Consider the following 22,889-nt stretch of genomic DNA (forward strand, 5'->3'; position numbering starts at 1 on the left):
ACCTTGCTTAGATACCAAATGTGTTCAACTAAAATGAGGTCACCGTGCAGTCACTTGGCTATCCACAGTAGCAGAAACTTTGATCAGCCGGGCCTAAACTTTTGCATCAATTTTGTTTGACAGAAACAGGCAAATTTTCATCACAAAAGCAGTCATAAATCATCTCAAAGAGTGTAAAGAAGGATAGAAGTCATTATCAGTACCCACATTTTTCTTTCAAATGGATCTCTTGCATGTCAGGTGTGTGATCCCGTCATTTGATGTTTTGTGCAGATGCTTGAAGACATAATGATTGATGTATTTCTTTTGGCCTTGTCATCCTTCTCATGTACAGCAGATGAAGTTCCTTTTGCTGCAGCAGAAGTATCTGGAATATTTGGAGGATGGAAAGGTGCTGGAGGCTCTGCAGGTCCTCAGAGCTGAGCTGACACCTCTCAAGTATAACACAGAGCGTATCCACATTCTAAGCGGGTTAGTACGCCAAGACGGAAGCTGAGTCTCTCTGGAACTCTGACAGAAACATTGATTGAGTCTGCCCAAGTCAAATTTAAAAAAACAGATTTATGGGGGAAGGGAAAACTTTATGATTTTCCTTTGGACGAAATTGATCAAATGATAAAATCTGATAAAACAATTAAAATTACATTTTAAAAAGGTTAGAAAACATTAGAAAAAAATCATTACAATTAAATCAAATGCTGATTGAATTAACTCCTAATAGAAGAACATACTTTAGCAATAAAGAAAGGGGAATAGTGTAACATAATAACAATATCATTCGTATCAAATGAAATAACACTGCATTCAAGTCAAATTAATGTGAAAGCTAATAAGCAACTAGTTTACAAATGATGAGTCTAAAAGACTGAGTGAGGTATCTCACCATACAAAGCTTCTTTTAGCTTGGCGCTACACTCCCACCAAATTATTCCTGATATAGATTAATTTCTAACTAGCACGAGTGTTCTGCTCTTCCATGTTAACTGTAGAATAGTGGATCAAAAGCTTGGACTTTCAGCTCGCTTCACAGTAACGGACCTGCACAGCGCCCAAAGTTACTGCTGACTAAGCCGCATCCATTTGTGCCATTACTCATGAATAAGATCCTGAGATACTTGAATTCCTGAGGCAAAGACTCCTCCCTGATCCAGAGTTGAGAACCATGGTCTTGGATTTGGTGGGCTGAACTTTCATCCCAGCCACCTCACACTTGGCTTTGAACCGCTCCAGTGCGTGCGGGAGTAATTATGACGCTTTTATGAGCTTTTATGAGAACAAAATATTAGGGCTGGGCAACGATTAAAATTTTTAATCTAATTAATCACATGATTTCCCTGATTAATCACGATTAATCGCATTTGTACGCAAAAATGAATTCAAAAGTAGCGTATAGCTTTTAGCATTTAGTTTTATTTTAAATGTGCTGCCATTTGAATGAAAGTGCCATAACATTTGTTGTGCAAACACACTTTTAACATCAGCATCTTTCTGTAGTTTTTATGAAGAAGCCTCGCTCCACTGTCTGTTTCCTTGAATGACTTGCTGCTATCAGTTGTGTGTTTTGCCTTTAAGTGATATTTTAGACTGGAACTACTACGGTGAGAAGACAATTCAACTTGGCAGTGTTTACAGATGACTTAGGTTCTGTCGACTCCCATGTACAGAGGCTATAGTCCTCGCTGCAGCTGGCCCCGGTTCGAGTCCCGCATCGGACAGCCCTGTGCTGCGTGTCGTTCCCCCTCTCTCTGCCCCCTGCTTCCTGTCTCTCTGAACTTTCCTATCCATTAAAGGCACAAGAGACCCCCCCAAAAAAAATTTTTTTTATTTTTTTTGTAAAAAATAAATAAAACCTGCTTTAATGCGCGATAAAATGTTTATCTGCGTTAAATAATTAACGAGTTAACTCGCCCAGCCCTACAAAATATATGAAAGGACAAGCCCAATTTCATAAGATGATGAAGTGATACATTGATGTGAGTCTATTGTGAATGCAGGAGTGAGTTTGTTTGATGACAGCAAAAACTGCTGTCATGGATTCTGAAGGTACTTCATGTGTATTCTCTTTATCCTTAGAGAAGCTATCCTTTGAGTTTCTCTACAGCAAATTTTGGATTGTCTGAATGAATAAATGTCTAAAATGTAACGTTGTCATGGATACTGAAGGTACCTGATGTGCAATAATGCAGAGGACCTGCGAGCCAAAGCTGAATGGGAAGGCAAAGGCACAGCATCTCGACTAAAGCTGCTGGACAAGCTACAGAGTGAGTGCAGTCTTCTTCACACCCCGTGCTTAATTAGCTGTAGATGGTAATGCTCGAGTCATTTCAAAGGCATCTAAATTCAATCCAATTCTAATCCAATTCATTGTAACACAATCATAATTACATCCAATCAAATTTATTAAATTCCAAATTTGTCAATTCCATAAAGTTTTTGAAAAATTCATAAAAATGGCTTTGTATGAATGGGACTGATTTGGGGCCTTTCTGTGTGGAGTTTGCATGTTCTCCTTGTGTGAGTGTGGGCTCTCTACAAGTATTCTGGCTTTCTACCACCGTTGGGTTCATTGGTAACTCTAAATTGATTCTAGGAGTGAGTGTGGTTGTTTGTCTCTGTGTGGCCCTGTGATGGACTGGCGAACATAGATGGATGGATATGATGGGATTGGATTATTATCTTTGATATCTTTGATCTTGAAATGTCATTTGTTTTCATTTGGCACTATATGAATAAAACTGAAATTAATTGAAAAATGATTTTTATAATGTTTTTCTATAATTATTTTATTATAATATGTCTTGATATGTGAAACCTTTTTTACCTGACTGCAGTATACAGTAAATAAGATCTATTATAATAGGTATTATTATTATTATGATAAGGTACTATTTAAATAGTTACAAATTTGTATTCATTTTATTTTAAGTTCTACAGAAAAATAATTAAAATAGGTCTTATTGTTCGAAGAGTTTCCTTTGCCTTAATTTAAATGTGGCACCTTGTAACATGGACTGGAAGCACTTTGTTACATGATGCAGATTTAGGTCTATATTGACAATTTTGACATGTGGCTGGGATTCTGTCTCTTGAGTTAAATCAGTGTCTCAGCAGATGGATCAATGTAAACTTACTTTTTTATGAGCAATAATAAATCGACCATGAAGCAGTTTTTGAATTGTTTTCTCACTTGTTGCTCACATAATGCTCCGAGCTACTTTTGTGTTTGTGCATGAAGCCTACCTGCCTCCATCAGTGATGCTGCCTCCTCGCCGCTTGCAAACTCTGCTGAAGCAGGCAGTGGAGCTGCAGAGAGAGCGTTGCCTCTATCACAATACCAAACTAGACAATGGACTGGAGTCTGTGTCTCTGCTTGTGGACCATGCCTGCAGCCGGTGAGAACCCTCACATACTGTCATACATCAGTGCTTCCACCAAGGCTAATAGAACAATGGGCCTCATGCAAGAACCGTTCGTACGCACAGATTTGTTCTTAAATCGTCCGTACGAATGATTTAAGAGAATTTGCGCATTCACCAATCTTTTCGTATTTTACGTTTTCTTTCAGGTACGAACAGAATTTACGAGTGATCCAGACCTGTCGTAGGAGTTTCGTAAAATAGTCCGCTGTTATTCAAATCAAGTTTGCTTGACTAATGGATTGTATATTTAATTACTTTGAAGAAAACATAAATAAAAATATATATTATACCCCATAATTATGCTGACATTATTCTGTTTGACTTAAATTGTGCAGTAATTGAAGGTTCATTTGAATCTGTATATAACGAGGTCAATGGGAAGCGTAACCAGCGGCTGTCTTGCTACTTTTGGATGCCTTAGCGCGTCAGGCTCTTGAAGAGAACGTGTGGAGACAGACGAATGGCTGACATCGCGATTAAGATTCCCAAGGACTGTGCTACTACAAATATGCAGCTTGCTAGAGCCACAAATCCATAGAGAAACACGCCGATCAAACCCAATTCCACCACATGTCCACCACGTGTTTTTGGCCACTGGAACCTTTCAGAGCGAGATTGGAGACAGATCGGGGGTGTCCCAGTCCTCTGTGAGTCGTGCGCTCCCCTTGGTCATCAAAACTCTCATCAGTTTATCACCCATGGTACATCAAATTCCCAAACACCGCTGTCCAACAAGTACAGATTAAAAGGGACTTTCATCCCGTGACTGGACTGCCAATCATAATTGGAGCACGAGACACATATATGCATCAAAGCACCCGTGCTGTCGTGGAGCGCACTGAGCTGAAGGCCAGGTGGGTGTGTCTCGATACCTCGTTCATGGCGCAATATTGCCATGAACGAGGGTCTCCTACTACCTGAACCAGCCCAGGCAGACCAGAAGGTGTGGTGCCAGAAGACCCCCCTCATGGACCACCCCATCAAAGAGCCATCATGATGAGGCAACAACTGATTGCACGGCTTTAGTTGCAGTCATCGATCGCCTCCCAGGGCGAGATGTTTTTTTTTTTTAAGCCATTTTCATATCAAACCATTTATTTTTTTATTTCGGTGACATGGTATTAACAGCACCCGTAATTGCTTCCCATTTCTTCGCTTTAGCAGGTCCCGTAATTCCACTGCTGACACTGCTAAAAATGACAGATTTTCCTTTTTGGATCTCTGAAAGCAGAACTTCAGTCTCAGAGCCCCTAAAGTTGTTCTTTTTGCGCCTTGATGCCATTCTCATGATTCAGCACTCAACACTTCCTGGCACAGGAGCAAGGAAGCACAGCCTTATATGGTATTATTTTGGGCGTGCCGTGGAGTATGCAAATCTACTATCCTCGTGCACGTGCACATCATTTACGCAGGTCGTTTACACACTTTTTCCGAAGTTAAGAGCGTTTGTTGAATCTGACGTGGCGTGTTCGTACGAGACCTTCTTACGAAAAAAGTGAGAGAAATTTAGAATAAAAATACGAAAATGTTCTTGCATGAGGCCCAATGTTTTAAAGTGTCATTCTTTATTTGTGGCTGCCATTTACCACACTGGGTACTTTGTCCCACCCTTTGATAAATGGGCCTGATGCACATTTAAAAAAAAAGATTTGTTGTACAGTAATGTGGAAACAAGGCTTTTATTCAAATTATGGATTGTCGTGCCATCTTTTGCAAGATTATCATGAATGCCGGTAATCGCAACAGCCATATATATTTATCACAAAAATTGGAACAGGGTTTTCACATTGTCAATCTGATAAATACTGGATATTAATGCAACAAAATGTACAATAATCAAAACTATATTATTGCCAGTTAAAAAAGATGGTTGGCGGACCAATGATACTAATCAGAAATGCTTAATGTGTTTGTGTATTCATGCTTGTGTTTCTGAAATGTAGGAAGCAGTTCCCATGCTACACACAGCAGATTCTGACTGAGCACTGCAATGAAGTCTGGTTCTGCAAGTTCTCCAATGATGGCACAAAACTAGCAACTGGATCCAAAGACACCACAGTCATTGTGTGGCAAGTTGATATGGTAATCAGTCATCAAGAGTTCCTGATTGGCGTGGTAGTCCGGGATTTATTGTGTATCTTCTATCTTTCCTATATTAGTTTTCCTTTTCATGAGGTCAAAAAAATGAGAAGCCCACCATACTTTAGGGGTCCAATGTGTTCTGTGTGGCTCAAATGATGGACACCATATGTTTAAAGAGATTTTTGAGACTTGGTCAAATGGTTAAGGTGTGTGTGTGTGTGTGTGTGTGTGTGTGTGTGTGTGTGTGTGTGTGTGTGTGTGTGTGTGTGTGTGTGTGTGTGTGTGTGTGTGTGAGAAAGCTGAAATAACTGGATTATTGATCTGTTTGTGTGTGGGTTAACAGGAAACCCAACAGCTGAAGTTGATGAAGACTCTGGAGGGTCATGCCTATGGTGTGTCCTACCTTGCCTGGAGCAGCGATGATGCCTATCTGATAGCCTGTGGTCCCGATGACTGCTCTGAGCTGTGGCTGTGGAATGTACAGGTATATAATCTGTCTACAGGGACACAGTGAACATGTATGCCAGCAGCTCAGAGGCTTAATTCCTGTCAGACCAATTTTCTCATTTAGGAAAAAAAAATGTTGGAATAAATGTAGGCTGTTTAGTCAACATTATGACTACTGGCCAGTCATAACACAGAATTACAGTTTGTTGTTACATCGTGAGTAAGTGTTTTTTATCATTAGCAATGGCATTGGTGGGTTTTTAATTCTGCCATAAGCCACTGTCAGCTACATTTTTTCCATAAGCATAAAGCCAAAGGAAAGCTTTGTTTTTTAAGTTGCTATATGTGTTAATGTTGTGAAAACTTTAGTTTAGCATTATAGGAATACAAATGCCTTGCGTCGGAGATATGAATACATTGAGATCTACAGATGAAAATTAGCCTTGTGGCTATAATCTGGCTCAATTGTATGTTGTGCACTATCCCTGTTAAGATCGTCAATCCAGTTTTTCCCTCCTATAAACATTTTTATTCTTACCTTGTGTTGATACCTAAAGTTGATCATATTTTCATGAAAACTAAACGGAACTAAACTTTCATAAACACAAATAATGTACAACAAAAAAAGTTTTCTGGTATATACATATATATCTGTATATATATATAAATATGTATGTATGTATGTATGTATATGTATATATTAGGGCTGGGACTTTAGCGCGTTAATTTCGATTAATTAACTACACACATATTAGCGCGTTAAAAAAAATAACGCATTTTAATCGCACACTATAATTATTATTATTATTATTATTATAATTTTTTTTTTTTTAATACAGACGGATGGAAGCGTCGACAAGAGCGTGGTCAGCAACCCCATAGCTACCCCAACTTTGGGGCTAGAGGCAGGTTTACTGGTCACAAAGAACAGAAGTGCAGTGCAACAACGACAACAATATTAAGAAGTAAAGAATCACGTATGTTGCTGCGTGGTAGCCTATCCCCATTTTTTGTTCTTTAGCTGATAAATATACATATGGAAAGGTATAAAACACCAGCTTTACTGGTGAATCGGCTATCCACATTGTTCCTAGATCTACAGTACCTGTGGTGATGTCATTCTACAGTCAACCAATCACGTCTGTTCTAAATTACCCGGGGAAATCGGAGGTCTAAAATAATATTTCCATAAAGCAGATTTAGGAGATAAATAGAAACCCTATTTAATTGTATTCTCAGTTTAATTCGTTTTTGAATAGTCATATGTTACAGTTTTCCTCTCATTTTAGCACCCATTCACTCATAACATAGCTAAACTGCAATTCTAAATGGATATTTGGCGATTCCAACTGGAATATGGCGATTTTGAGAATGTCCTTCTTCAAGTAACACAAATAAGGTAGGAAATCCCAGTAGTTTTTCATATGCTCGCCGAAACACTATTATCAAATAGTCTTCTTGTGACTTGGTTTGTTAGTCGACTCTAGGTGCGTGCAGTCTATCTAGAGCTACTTGCTAAGTAGCCTAGTGTCAGTGCAGTTAGCACCATCTTTTGAAAATAACGGACACACTTTTTACTTTATGTTAGGTTGCCAGCGTGCTTCCTCTGCCATAATGTGATGCGAGTAGATTGGCTTGAGTAGGCTATTTTTGACTAGCAACCCCTCACATTCATGCAGCAACTGCATAGCAACCCCAACGAAAAGTCGCTGGCGCCGCCGCTGATCAAGCCTCAAATATCACCTCAACGCTAAACATGTAGCAGCTAGCGTGGAAGCTAACGGGGGCCCAACGCAGCTTAGCATCCAAGATTCTATATACTGTGTTTTCATGCATGCTACATTCAGATTTCAAATAGGGATATGTTCTGTGTTTGTTGAAATATTGTTGAAAATGTTAATTTTCTAAAGGATAAAGTATATGCGATTAAAATGCGATTAATTTCGATTAATTAATTTCAAAGCCTGTAGTTAACGCGATTAAAAATTTTAATCGAGTCACAGCCCTAGTATATATATATATATAGATGTACACTGCTCAAAAAAATAAAGGGAACACTAAAATAACACTTCCTAGATCTCAATGACTGAAATATTCCAGTTGAAAATGGTTATTCATTACATAGTGGAATGTGTTGAGAACAAAATAACGTAAAAATTATCAATGTAAAATCAAAATTATTATCCCATGGAGCTCTGGATTTGGAATCATACTCAAAATAAAAGTGGAAAATCACATTACGGGCTGATCCAACTTCAGTGGAAAATCAGTCAACTCCTGGACAGTCTGTGGTGCAACGTGGCGTTGGTGGATGGAAGGAGACACGATGTCCCAGATGTGCTCGATTGGATTCAGATCTGGGGAACGGACGGGCCGGTCCACAGCATCAATGCCTTCATCATGCAGGAACTGCTGACACACTTCAGCCTGGGGTGACCAGATTCCAATTCACCAGATGTGGGACAAAGACTATGTTTGTGTGGGACAATGTGGGACACCAATGCATCGAGGTAGTCTAAAATAACTTTAAGAAAATAAACCTCTCTATTCTGCCCCTTAGCTTGTAACATTACTATGCTTTGCCACCTGGTTGATTCAGTAGCACATAACAGACTGCAAATAAAAAATATAACAAATATATCTTATTTAAATGCAACTTTCCCAAGCTCTCTCATGTAAGAAAACCTAGTAAGCATGGAGCTTTCAAACTATTTCGCAGTTCCTCTCAAGTAAATACACCTGACTGTGTACAATTAAACAGAATTGACAGTCAGGACTACAATTGTTCTTTCAATTATAGTGCTTGTCTGTGTTGTTTCACATTGAATTCACCTCCGTGTGAAACGGAAAAATGACTCAAGCAAACTTCACACAAAACTTTCCCAGACTGGCCTTGCATTGGTTTCACCCAGGGGCAGATAGTTTCCCAGTTTTTTATGGAGCCAAGGGTGTAAGATTGCATAGGGACCATAGGGATACGTCACAACCAATGTTTGGGGAAGACAGAGTGTTCCCTACCAATATTTTTGATAATATTCTAATAGAATTTTTTTTTTTTACATAATTCATTAAAATTTAATATTTTTCACAAACTCATTCATAGTATTAAGCATTTGTAGAGAACTATTTTTCCGACGTGCCCTCTCGTTGCAATGCAGGTTACACCGAACATTGCGACAAGGTTAGATATGCTGCCATTTGATTGGCTGAAGGGTCAGCAAATGAAGGTATAAAGCCCCTCACCGCGCTGTGTGGCAGAGTTGCTGGAAGATGCTGGATTGACGGTAAAATATCAGATTGGCTGTTGCAGACAGGCTTGATGCCACAAAATCATGAAAGTAAATCCTCACATTAATTAATTTAGTTTGGTCTCAACATTTGTACCCGTGTTTCTGCTTTGTAAATAGAAAAAGTCACCAAAAAAGAAAAGAGACATCAAAAGTTATTTCACCACCCAGAGAGTAAGTAGTAGCTAACTACCCACACTATGCTAGCCTTCTAGGCTAACGTAAACACGCATGCTATGATGGAAAAGTGTTATTAAGATGTTATGGTGTGAATGTAATGTAGGCTAGGAGTTTTATTTTAGTTTTATTTTACATTAACATTTTGTTATCAGGAGATGTTTTTTTCCTCTATATTTTTTAATTATAAACAAAGTTGGTTCAATAAAGCCTAAGTCTTGGGTATTCCTGTAATATTCAAAAGATTTTCTAATGCGTTTGAAAAGTGTAATGCATATAGTCATCATATAAGGTCTATTTATTTATTCATTGATTCATTATTTTGAAATACATTCAGGACACTCAGAGATCCAGTACAGATGTAGTGCAGGTTGTGGAAGCAGCAGCTGGACCGGCAGGGCTTCAATTGATCAAGTATTTTCTTGTTCGGCATAATTCAGTGAATTTTTTTTTTTTTTTTTTTTTTTTTTTTTTTTTTGAGCAGTGTACATCACATACATATACAGTGTAAATCAGTACATTGTAGAAATTTATAGTGTGTGAAATTTTCTCTCACACTCTCCTCTGGTATCTGCTGTGTAGACCGGGGAGTTGCGAACAAAGATGAGTCAGTCTCATGAGGATAGCCTGACTAGTGTGGCCTGGAATCCAGATGGAAAACGCTTCGTCACCGGGGGCCAGAGAGGACAGTTTTACCAGTGTGTGAGTATCTTTGACGGCACATACTCTTAGTGAGCATCTGAAGACTCTGAACATATAATGTATTTACAGGTTACTGTGCAGTACAGTACATCCAGTCCATCCCCCAGTTTTCCTGAAATTGATTTAGTCAATTTTAAAAAATACTCTGTACAGTAATTTTTTAATCCCCAAATGAAAATTGTTTTGGATACAAGAAATTTGGAAAAGTCTGAGTAAAGCAGATGTAAATCATTCATGACTGAATGAAAAACTCATGATCAAGCAATCTTAGATTAACTCAAATGAAACACAAATAGGTCAAACAAAGCTTGTTTAAATCAAAACAAACAACCTAAATCTGAAATCACTAACACACACTGCAGATATGAAATGTTTTGGTTACCTTCGGCTTAAGAATCACAGCTTACGTTGTTATAACTATTACGTCCTGCTGAGGACTCAGCAGAGACATCATGGCAGCATGTGCAAACCAGCAGGGAGAGGCAAAAGACTAGGACCTGCACTCACACCAGTGTATCCATTGAAATTTTGCCTTATCCCACCTGATTCCAGTACGACTTGGAGAAAAATGTTGGTAGTGATCCTTAAGTCTCGATTACAAATTTGATCTAAATGTCAGTTGACCACAGTCACTCTTTTTTCCTTGTTTTTTCTCGTGAAACTTCACTTCCCTGCATGGGTGTGCAGCCGTCGAACCTCAAGTGTGTTGTTCACAAAATGAATCCAGATTGTGTTGTAATTCCAATAAATACGTGTGAATATAGTAACAGCGCTGTATGAGATTTTTAATGTGGCCCCTTAATCTGCTAAGCATTTATTTAATTGTAAATGCCCTAAAAATGCCCTAAAAATCCTGAATAGAAAATAGATGAAACAGTCCAACTCCACAATTAAGTTAAACATAGTTCTTTGTTTTAACTTGTTTTAAGCGCCTATTGTCTAACTCATCTTTACATGCATTTGCTTACTCAGACGTTATGGAGTGGAATTTGAATTGCAAGATATTTGCCATTGACTATTTTTATACATTACATTTTTAATAAAGGATTTAGTTTCTGGTAATTGGAGTAACTGGTGATAAAAGTCATCAGTATGGTGAATCTGCACTGCCTTTAAAATTTTACTGATTCTGAAAGCAAATGCATGTTCTCCTTTAGTATTGAATATAGTTACAAGAACAGCCATCAGATTCGTTGAGCAACTCGTGTTATTTGCAGTGTGGTAGGGCAATGAAAATATGAAATATCAGTGTCTGACGCTGATACCCTTTATTGCATTTTATTTTATTTCAAATGCCAGGATTTAGATGGAAACCTGCTGGACTCGTGGGAAGGAGTTCGGGTGCAGTGCCTGTGGTGTCTGAGTGACAGCCGGACCGTTCTTGCATCCGACACCCACCAGCGCATCCGAGAATACAATTTTGAGGACTTGACAGACAGAAATATGTGCGTACCCACCCTGACTGGGTAGAGTAATTGGAGTAATACCATTTTTTTACTTTTTGTGTTTCTAGGGGGCTAAATGATTTTCAATTTTGTCCAAATTTTTTAAATGATCTGTCCCCATAAAACAGTCACAAACCCTGCCTTTGACATAGTTAGGAATGACTTCACGCGTCCAAATCTGTTTCATTCCATCTTTTTGTATATATGCATTAAGTTCCACACATTTTATCTTTATCAATGAATCAATAATTTAAGTTGTTAATGATCAGATTTTTGTGCAACACAATTTTTTCCCTGCAAGACATTACAGTGAAAATTTGTAGTTGCCATTGCTGCCCCTGTCTGAATGTGAGATTAGCTCCTACCTGCCATTTTTGTGGTGAGCCAGTCCAGAGAATGACTTGCTGCTGTGAGTGAACAAAACTTGCACTCAAAAAGTCCCTGCGTGAGTTTATGTTTGTTTAATGTTTATGCATTTAGCAGACGCTTTTATCCAAGGCAACTTACAAATGAGGTTACAACAATGCAGCTAATATCAAAGCTAACAATAAGCTACATAGAAGGAAAACCATTTGTCAGTCTCTGTTTCTATACTGTCACCCCTGTCACCTCTGACAGAGTGCAGGCATAGAGGGAAGTACAGAAAGAGAAAGTGCAGTGGGGGGTAGGGAAGTACAGGGTAAGTGCTAGGATAGGAGATGCTCTCTGAAGAGCTCGGCCTTCTGGAGTTTCTTGAAGATAGCTAGGGACGACCCTTTTCTGGTAGCACTTGGTAGGTCATTCCACCACCGTGGAACAACACAAAGTGTCTGGATTGTCTTAAGCGTGGTGTCGGCACTGCTAGACAACAATCCTGTGATGACCAGAGTGACCGAGTCATGACATAAGCCTGTGCGAAAGCATTCAAGTAGATGGGAGCCATTCTATTAAGGATTTTGTAGGCTAACATGAGTGACTTGAATTTGATGTGGAGGGTTAAGGTTAGCCAGTTGAGCTCACGTTCTGGACCATCTGCAGAGGTTTCACAGCACATGCTGGGAGACCAGTTAGGAGAGCGTTGCAGTAGTCAAAGCGGGAGATGACCATAGCCTGCACCAGGAGCTGGGTGGCGTGTTGGGTTAGGTACGGCCTGATCTTTCTTATGTTTAACAATGCAAAGCAGCATGATCGACTGATGGAGGCAAGGTGATCTTTAAAGGTCAGCTGGTCATCAATCATGACACCCAAGTTTCTAGCTACCTTTGACAATGCAGATGTTGTGGTGTATGGTTGGTTTGGGTGGCTGGGAAGACAAGCAGTTCAGTTTTAAAGAGGTTTAGTTGGAGGTGATGGGCTTTCATCCATTTAGATATGTCAGAGAGACAATCTGAGATTCATGCTGAGACCGTCGGGTCGTCAGGTGGAAATGACAGATAGAGCTGGGTATTGTCAGCATAGCATTGGTATAAGAAGCCATGTGATTGGAGGATCTGGCTCAGTGAGGTGGTGTATATGGCAAAGAGAAGAGGTCCCAGTACTGAACATTGGGGGACCCCTGTGGTGAGGTGGTCAGCTGCAGAAGTGGGACCAAGCCAGGATACATTGAAGGACTGACCAGTGAGGTATGATTCAAACCAGGAGTGTGCTCTCCCTGTGATTCCCATGCTGGAGAGTATGGACAAAAGGATGCCGTGGTTGACAGTGTCAAGGCAGGAGATAAGTCAAGCAGGATGAGTACTGAGGACTTAGCTGTCGCTCTGGCTTCTTTTCAGGCTTCTGTCACAGCCAACAGAGCTGTTTCAGAGGAGTTTCCACTTTTAAACCCAGATTGGTTTGGATCAAGGAGGTTGTTGTGAGAGGTAATCGGTGACCTGCTTGAAGACCACCCTTTAAATGGTTTTAGACAGAAGCGGGAGGAGAGAGACCGGCCGATAATTCTCCACTTGAGTGAGAGGGAGAAAGGTTTCTTGAGCAGCGGTGTTACCCAAGCTTGCTTGAATGTGGTAGGAAATGTGCCTGATGTCAGTGAAGCATTCATCACACTGACTGCTGCAGTTACATAGGAGCTATGGATTGGAGTACAGATATCCTCCTTTCACCTTGAAACAGAGATAATATACTTGATAACATACTTGCTTGTACAAAATTTACAAAAAAAAAAAAGGTCTAGAGATTACATTCAACAGGGAAACTAAAGTGAATGAGACAAACAGTATTGATTGTTTAAATAAAAGCAGCTTACCTCCCCCGCTTAATCCAATTCATGGTTGCGGGGGGGGCAAGAGCCCATCCCAGCTGTCATTGGGCGAGAGGCAGGGTACACCCTGGACAGGTCGCCAGTCTATCAAAGGGGCATGGACATAGACACATTATTTATTTTCTATATACCTGGTTACTTGAATGGTTCATATTACCTACACTCTGGATGGATGCATATGCCAGTATAAAATGGGACTCACAGTGTTGTGTTTGTTTTGTGGATCATCTTGTGTGCTTTCTTTTCAGAGTGCAAGAAGACCATCCAATCATGTCTTTCACTGTTTCAAAAAATGGAAGGTTGGCTCTGCTCAATGTTGCTACTCAGGTGAGCAACATTTCAAAGCACAAGATTCTTTCCTTTTGAACCTCAGGTAGTTACCATATTACCAGTTCAGCCTTGTTGATGTATGTGTCAGTAAAAGTTTTTCCTGTAGGGAGTCAACCTATGGGACCTGCAGGACCGTGTCCTTGTAAGAAAGTACCAAGGGGTAACACAGGGCTTCTACACCATTCACTCCTGCTTCGGCGGGCACAATGAAGACTTCATCGCCAGTGGCAGCGAAGGCAAGACAACTAATTGTTTTGCCCAGTTCACTTTCTCTCTGGCCTAACCCAAGTGGCAGGTTTAAAAAAACGGTTTTAATCAAATGAGTTGTACAAGCATCATTTTAGACTCTTTATTAAAGTTAACTTTGAGTTAACTTTGAAAGCTAACTTAACCTCTCTCCCGGCAGACCATAAAGTTTACATCTGGCACCGGCGTAGTGAGCTCCCCATTGCACAGCTGACTGGTCACACCCGCACTGTCAACTGTGTGAGCTGGAACCCCGTCCTGCCTGGACTACTGGCCAGCGCTTCAGATGATGGAACCATCCGAATTTGGGGACCTGCCCCATTCTTGGATGTCCACGATGCAGAAGGGCCCAGTGGTATGAATATGATATGTAGTGCATTCATGTGAAAAATAAAGTACACCCTATTGATATGTAATACCTTTAAATTGAAAGTGGGTTGAACTACTTTTTCACGTGACTGTATGTGTAGTCCAAGGAAAGCAATACTAAGATTGGGCAGGACATTAGTGTGTAAAACTATGTGAAACTCATGAGTTTATAATTATCTCAGCTTGACTGCTATTATGTGGTTCACTTTGGTGTCAGTTAAGGCAAACTCCACCCTCTTCAACTGATCCAAAAAGCTGCTAGATTTATTACTGGAAATAAGAGAATTGATCGCATCACCTCTATGCTTGCCTTCTTCCACTGGTTTCTGGTTTATATCATTAACCTGGTATGTAATCTCCCAACCATGGAGATCTGAAGATAAAACCCTGATAATTATTCCAAGGTTGTCAAATACAGGGATGAGGCACTTCTTCATTGGAGCTCCCATTTTATAAATCCGTGCGCCCTCTGAGCTAATGCATGCCATAGTCTCTTAATACCTTTAAATCTTAAAGCTTTTCTCTTTTTTTTTTAAATTAGAAACCATTTTTATCATTTCTAGTTTCATGGGAACTTATTTGACCTTACTCAACCTCCTAAAGCACATTGTAACATTGTTAAGAAAGTGTACAAATTTATTGTTATTATTTATCTAACTTTTTTATGATTTAATATTGCCAAGTGCCATCTTTTGAACTTTTACTTTGTCACCTCACTATTTAGCCACTATTCAGAGTTGAACTGATAGCTGCCCAAGCAGTTAATCATTGTCAGACAATACATTTATTACGTCAAAGTTGTTTCAAATAAAAATGTAGTATTCATTAAATGACACTGCAGAGCTCAACTAAGCCTCTCTGAGAAATATTAGTTTTACATCTATTTCACATTTTTCAAATGGTAAAATGTAAATGTGAATGCACCACATTGTAAAGAATCCCCAAAATGGCTGCAAGAATAAAGATGGAGTGAATCTCACCCGCATGTGGCATTCATCGAGCTGCTCCAACTCATTTCTGTCACTGAGGGTAGAACTGAAGACTTACCCTTCATCACTGGAGGATTTATATCCGCACTGCTGAGTTCAGATGCCTAAAGGCTGTGTGACACTGTGTAACAAAGAAAAAACAAAGCACTTTGATTGATGTAAGACTCATGGTGCGGGATGCATAGAGCTGCAAAAATATGCATTTATTTCACTAGATTTATGAAACTGTTGCTGTGTGTGGTGTCCTCTTAAAAATGATACACAATTGCAGAAAACCCGGTTTTCACTCTCATTTCAGCCTAGAATGGATAGATACTCAGCTAATATATCATTTGCCAAGTAGATATGATAATGAAGGCAACAGTAAAGAAGAAGAAGCGCAGTTTTAACAAGTGTTCAACAGGTGCCAGCCTGGATTGGTTAAATACGGAGGTCCTATCGCATGTCACATGACAAGAAATGTGATCTTAATCTTAAACTCACAGACCATCTGTGAAGCAGAGAAAATCTAATCTTTTTTTTTATTTCAGGATTTCAGTTCTGTAATCACATTTAAAAAAAAAAATCTAATTAAGATTTTAAAAGTTGCATGGTCAGCACACATCACATGAAATCAGGGCTGAGGTGGAGGGCTGGCAGCTGCTTTTCATATGCAACGGATGGCTGCACAGTCTGCACTGACCTGCTTGGAGGAGATAAGGAGCGACACACAGATGTGCAGACTCATCATGACATCTACCTGTTCGATTTCTTTTCTTTAACAGCCCGAAGGAAACATATGAGACAGAAAATCTGAACAATCGGAAATAAATTGTTGTCTTTTTAGTATCTTCAGAGCCATTAGCCATAACTTTGCTGCACGGCTGCAGTTACTCAGAATAAGACTTGTACTATAAAACTGATCACTATCATCCTGTGCAAGCTCTGCAAAATGGTCAGTTTGGTTTTAAACAGTTTGTGCTCAGCGTGTGTGGCAGGATGTTGATCTGTGTGTCTCCTGCTCCATCAGAATGTTGCAGCATTGATAGCTGATGACCTGCAGCTCGTGCTGCCGTCGGCCCGACCAGCGTTAAGACTCTGGAGACACTTGACTGGATGAAGTGGGGAAAGTTTTGGTGACTGAACAGCTGCTTCCTACAAGTTTGGCCAGCCGTTCTACATGCCAGGATGTCACAGAACACGGATGCCTGACACGTTACTAAGAGCAGATTTGCCCTTGTGAAGCTGGGCCTCAGGACCTCCAGGATCTGACCCGTCTCCTGCTCCCGTCTGCACCTTTTTTCTCAGCAAATGGCAGCAACACTCTCCTCTTATTCATAATTCTAAATTAAGTTATTTATTCTTGAGCTTGGCTGTGATCAGCTGGGGAAGAGTGTGTGTTCTTGGGTTTTCTGCAGATTTTGATCGGAGCATGATGAAGCTTTGACTTTTTTTTTTTGGGGTCACCTGTTGGACCTGAATCCTGAAGTTTCCTTCTGCAACATTCCTGAAGAAAACTTCATGAAGACAATACTCCAAGGATTTAACGCCCACCAGAGAAGAATCTTTTAACTGCAAATGTCATTTTGTCTTGTATTTAATGCAAAATACATGTGATGGGGACAGATCGAACTTTAGAAAGAATAGTATTTGATGAGCATGTTACACAGGAGCAACAGTTTGCGAGCCGATTGGAGTTGCACTGATGCAGTATGTGCTGCTTTATCTAAGAAAATGGATTGAATAGAGCATTCAGAATCTTATCTGTGCAAGTTTAAATAATTATGTCAGCTTCTACCTTTGATGTGTGGATTATGGAGTGAGCTTTTCAGACTCCGTCAGGGTTGATTAGACTTTGTAATAGTTTTTTTTGTTGTTAACAGCTGTGAGAACTGTTTTCAAAGTTAAAGCTGGCGTTATTCTCCAGATCATCTCCAACTATTCTCCTGAAATCCGCTAAATTCATCCATAAGTTTCAGATGTTGAACATGGCTTTAAACGCTTCAGTTGTTCTTAACAACAAGTGTTCATTGGAGGAATCAATAGTGCATTTATTGTGAACCATTTTCAGAGTCGGATTAATTCGCATTTGTTGCTTTAGTTAGCTCAACGTACATCATCTGAAGGCTAACTGAAGGCCAAATGCTAAGTCAGTTTTTTTGGTAGCCTTTTCCTTCCCCAGTATTCCTGCCAGGCGATGGAGCTCTATGAAGGATTCCAATGTGATGACACAAATAAGAGATGATTACCAGCTCTAACTTTGATGTTCACTGTGAGCTGAGGCGACACAATGATGAACTGGTGTCTACTATCAGCGTGTAAAGCATTGTTGTTCTGAATTTCTACCATTTCAGAGAGTCGGAAAACAACATTGCCTGATCATTTATTCTGTGTAATATGTGATTTCTATCTGTTTATTATGGCGTGTTTTACGATGCTGTCGTTTTTTTGTCCTCCCGCATCTGTTTTTATTTTCTTCTATTCTTTCTCTGAAGTTTCCGGTTCGTTTTTGGCTAATTGACTCCAGCGTTGTTTTAATATGAACAAGCAAGTTCTTCTTTACTGCTGCTAACAGGAAATTTATTTATAGAAAAACAAACTATAGTTTAATAGTTTCATTCAAACTTCTTTTACATTAGATGTGTTCCGTCTACATGTCTGTTTGATTAAATCGTTCTTGTCCTGGACAAAAGAAAGAAAGACAGATGTGGCAGCCTGTTTATCTCCCCAGACACTTCTGTGGTGAACTCCATCACAGAACACAAGCGGTGTACAATAATGTCTCCCACACTCTTAACCCAGTCACAAATGTGGTGAGTTTATGCTTCTGTGACCCCCTTTATTTTGGAATCCGAGTATTTCATGTTTCTCTCGCTCTCTTCTTGCTATTAGAAGCCACAGTAGGAACTGTGTTTGCTTGCAGACAGTTTGTGCCACAAATTTGACATTTAAACGTGTTATTACACATTGATTGTTTTGTTCAAAAATAGTTGTGTAGGAGAGTTCTGTCTGTGTATTAAATTTTTTTAAAGTGAATTTATTTTGTCATGTCTTTCACACAACAAACACAAATTACAGCGTGTTTATGCACAGGGCTGAGCGGTGTCGATAACCTGAGCAGAACCTGCTTAATAGAACAGTCGGCGCTCCTGGGAGGTGGAATTGGGCTCATTCTTGAGTTTTGGAGCACAAATCATTATGCACAACACAAACCAGAGTGTATACATCATGTTTCTTAAAGCAATACTATGTAACATTTCTACCTTAAAATAACAGCTTGAAAAAAATTGTGTGGCTAGAATGAGTTTTAATATTACGATTGGCCTGTCTCCTATGCCCTTCGGGGGTCAGAGTTGGAAAAACTGCGCTATGTAACTTTGCTGGACCGGCCCGGGAGCTGAGCGGAAGTACTTCGACTTGCTTTCTGGCACACCTACCGCAAAAACAAATAGACCCCTCTCACGCTCCCAGGTACATTTGATTACTCTTACCTTCTCGGTCGACATAGCTTGCACCTTCTGACTCCTCGCCGGTTCGTCAACAAACGTGAAAAGTGAAAGTGAAAGGGTGTTGTATTTACGACAGTGTAACCGTACATTACCTCCAAGCCTGTAGGGGGAGCGCCAGAGTGGGCTTTTTGAGAAGTTACATTGTATCGCTTTAAGAAAGTAATAGGGCTGGGCAAAATGTTTAATCTAATTAATCACATGATTTCCCTGATTATTCACGATTAATCGCATTTGTACGCAAAATCCAAACATGAATTCAAAAGTAGTGTATAGCTTTTAGCATTTAGTTTTATTTTAAATGTGCTGCCATATAAATGTAAGTGTCATAACATTTGTTGTGCAAACACACTTTTAACATCAGCATCTTTCTGTAGTTTTTATGTAGAAGCCTCGCTCCACTGTCTGTTTCCTTGAATGACTTGCTGCTATCAGTTGTGTGTTTTGCCTTTAAGTGATATTTTAAACTGGAACTACTACGCTGAGAAGACAATTCAACTTGGCAGTATTTACAGATGACTTTGGTTCTGTCGACTCTTCTGCCGTCTGGAAGAACTTTAAAATGAAAATGGCCGAGTAAAAGTTCCGTCCCCTTCTCCGTGTTTGGTGGATCCGCCGATTACTTTCTTTTCCTGTTCCGCAGCAGACAGCAGCAGACTTTTACAAAATAAAAGCCTGTGAGAAACAGACTTTTACAATAATAAAATATATAATAAAACAGGGGCGGTACATGGCGTAGTGGGTTGAGCTTTCTAAGTTATCACTTGTTTAGAAATGACACACTGAGGCAAATAAAATGAATTCCTTTTTTATTATTATTATTTATAAAACACCCCCCCTTCACGCCAATAAAAGAAACCCAACACCACATACGACAGTTTGAATGTCATTCAGACACGTACTTGTTCATTAGCCATTTTCACAGTTAAACACACCAAAGAGAAACAGCATGAACTACAAAGAGCACACCTCTCACAATATAGACCAGGTTTGCACAACACATTGCCTCAGCATCGTTGTGTCCATCAGCACATGCACAACAATCACATTGCAAGGTGTACATAGTTAAGTAGGGGAAATTAAATCAAGCCTGTTCAAGTAATACAGTGAATTTCTCTTCCAATACCATGCAGCCCTAATATGGGCATTAAAGTAACCGGCAACTGCTTAAGTGTATGGACAGCAATCAGCTGCAGTGGAAACAGGAGCGCACATTTGTAAAAAGCCTGTTTTACAAGTGATACATCCTGATCCTGGGAACTTTAAGAGAGGGACTGTAAGGCATAGCAAAAAGTAATTTGGTTCAAACATCAGTGCAGGACTTAGGTTAAATGCAGACTGTCACTCATACAAATAGAATAAACAAGTCATTACTGTCATAAGGCATCATGGCCTTCAAATAGCATCGAGATGTGAGATGATACTCTACCAGCACTACAGCACACACACTGTGTGAAGACTGAGTTTGGGCTGAGGATCGATTATGCCAGAAGATGGTTCTGAAGGTTTCAGAATAGAATTATTCACCATGTGATGTTCACTTGTGTTGTCAGAAGCGTGCCACGTGCTAAATGTGAGGATTTTCCTTTTGGTTCCCATGTCAACAGATTAAGGATTCACAGAGGCTGAGAGAGATGTGCGAGCTTCAGCGCATGTTAGCCACAGCGCGAGCTTCAGCGCATGTTAGCCACAGCGCGAGCTTCAGCACATGTTAGCCACAGCGCGAGCTTCAGCACATGTTAGCCACAGCTTCAGCACGCTACCTGTTTTTTTAATGTGTGGATTAAGTGTCAGGGAAGCAGATCTCAGCTAAATACACAGTAAAAACATGTTGCTCATCATATTGAGCTTATCCATTTCACACCTCGCACTGTAGTTTCATTAGGTAGGCAGCATGTCACAGACATTAGAAATACAGCTTATCCATTATGATGATGATCAGAAAGTATTATAGAATCATTTTGGCAACTGAATGACTATTCTCAAGTTACAGCTGGAAGACTTATGTCTTCACTTTTCTTGAGCCGTATCAACCACACAAAACTTTGTATTCATGGTCATTACCAGAGGCATCACTTTGTTACAAATAATGGTAACAAAGGGCCGCAGCAGAGTCACAGCAGGAAGGTTGTTGGTGTTAATAAAGTCTCGTTTCCACTGTCAGTCCGGTTCGAGTCACTTCGTATCGGTACGGTACGGGTCGGGTCGCTTTGGGGTCAGCTTGCGTTCCCACTGTACAAAGGGGACCCTCAGGGGGTGGTGGAGTGCGTGCCGAAGCGTAAATAGCAAATAACAGCAAATAACATCCATAATTTGGAACCAGCTCCAAGCTTCTTCAGCTTAATGCGACACTGGCTCGCGGTCCGGTCTGAAATAAGCGAACCGTTCTGAACGTGGAAATGGGGCTTAAAAGCATGCAACCATGGCCCTGCAGTTCAAAGCACATGAAACATACGGTATATGCCACGTTCCTGGTGCAAGGCCAGCATTCAACACACTTCAATACCGTCAGAAACATCTTACTTGAACATATGTTTTGGGAAACTTTGGATATGAAGCAAGTTTCAGAGCCTTAAGACCCTTTGCTGTTTCTGTGCTGTTGTTAGAGTTCAGCTGGTTCTTTGGGGTCGGCTGCTCTATGATCATCAACAACAGCGCAACCAAGTCCAGTACGTCTGAGATAAGAGAGGCCTTTGTGACTGTGACACTGCAAATCAGCAGTAGTTGCTAAGGTTAGAGCTTGGATTGAGCACATTTTTCCTCATGGAATAAAAAATAAATAAATTCACTGTTGTGAATAAATCATTTAAAAAATCATTAGATTGTGGCTGATAAAAATATTCCCAAATTAAATCCCTCTGACATGCCTGTTATAACACAGTCAATGGTTCATCTGAGACTCAGCAGATGGAAAATAGGCAAATGAATATCAATCATCCAACAATTGTATCTGCCATAAAAACACAATGGTACTGTGACGACTGCAGATCATCCCCAACCGGGTCCACCTTGCGTGAACAGCATAAATGATATTGCCAAAAGTATTCACTCACCCATCCACATAATTCAATTCAGGTGTTCCAGTCCCTTCCATGGCCACAGGTGTAGAAATTCAAGCACCTCGGCATGCAGACTGCTTCTACAAACATCTGTGAAAGAATGGCTCGCTCTCAGGAGCTCAGTGAATTCCAGTGTGGTACCATGATAGGATGCCACCTGTGCAACAAGTCCAGTGGTGAAATTTCCTCTCTACTAAATATCCCACAGTCAGCTGTCAGTGGTGTTATAACAAAGTGGAAGCGATTGGGAACGACAGCAGCTCAGCCACGAAGTGGTGGGCCACGTAAAATGACAGAGCGGGGTCAGAGGATGCTGAGGCTCATAGTGCTCAGAGGTCGCCAACTTTCTGCAGAGTCGATCTCTACAGACCTCCAAACTTCATGTGGCCTTCAGATTAGCTCAAGAACTATGCGTAGAGAGCTTCATGGAATGGGTTTCCATCGCAACTGCATCCAAGCCATACATAACCAAGTGCAAGGCAAAACGTCGGATGCAGAGGTGTAAAGCACGCTGCCACTGGACTCTAGAGCAGTGGAGACACGTTCTCTGGAGGGACCAATCACGCTTCTCCATCTGGCAATCTGATGGAGGAGTCTGGGTATGGCGGTTGCCAGG

At 40.3% G+C, this 22,889-nt stretch overlaps 1 protein-coding gene across 1 annotated transcript in view; it reads left to right on the forward strand.

Annotated features, from left to right (window-relative positions):
- LOC142379622 (WD repeat-containing protein 26-like) overlaps positions 1–18,744 on the forward strand; it is a 37,619-nt gene extending 18,875 nt beyond the window's left edge. Inside the window, exons 4-14 of the mRNA XM_075464683.1 lie at positions 335–471; positions 2,164–2,261; positions 3,236–3,392; positions 5,363–5,501; positions 5,845–5,985; positions 9,995–10,114; positions 11,414–11,559; positions 14,044–14,122; positions 14,232–14,361; positions 14,532–14,726; positions 16,739–18,744. Coding sequence (XP_075320798.1) covers positions 335–471; positions 2,164–2,261; positions 3,236–3,392; positions 5,363–5,501; positions 5,845–5,985; positions 9,995–10,114; positions 11,414–11,559; positions 14,044–14,122; positions 14,232–14,361; positions 14,532–14,726; positions 16,739–16,761 — 1,365 coding nt within the window. The 3' untranslated portion in view covers positions 16,762–18,744. The remainder of the gene's footprint in view (positions 1–334; positions 472–2,163; positions 2,262–3,235; positions 3,393–5,362; positions 5,502–5,844; positions 5,986–9,994; positions 10,115–11,413; positions 11,560–14,043; positions 14,123–14,231; positions 14,362–14,531; positions 14,727–16,738) is intronic.
- Positions 18,745–22,889: the final 4,145 nt, after the last annotated feature.

This window comes from Odontesthes bonariensis, chromosome 5, assembly GCF_027942865.1.
Source record: "Odontesthes bonariensis isolate fOdoBon6 chromosome 5, fOdoBon6.hap1, whole genome shotgun sequence".
Classification (NCBI taxonomy): Eukaryota; Metazoa; Chordata; class Actinopteri; order Atheriniformes; family Atherinopsidae; genus Odontesthes; species Odontesthes bonariensis.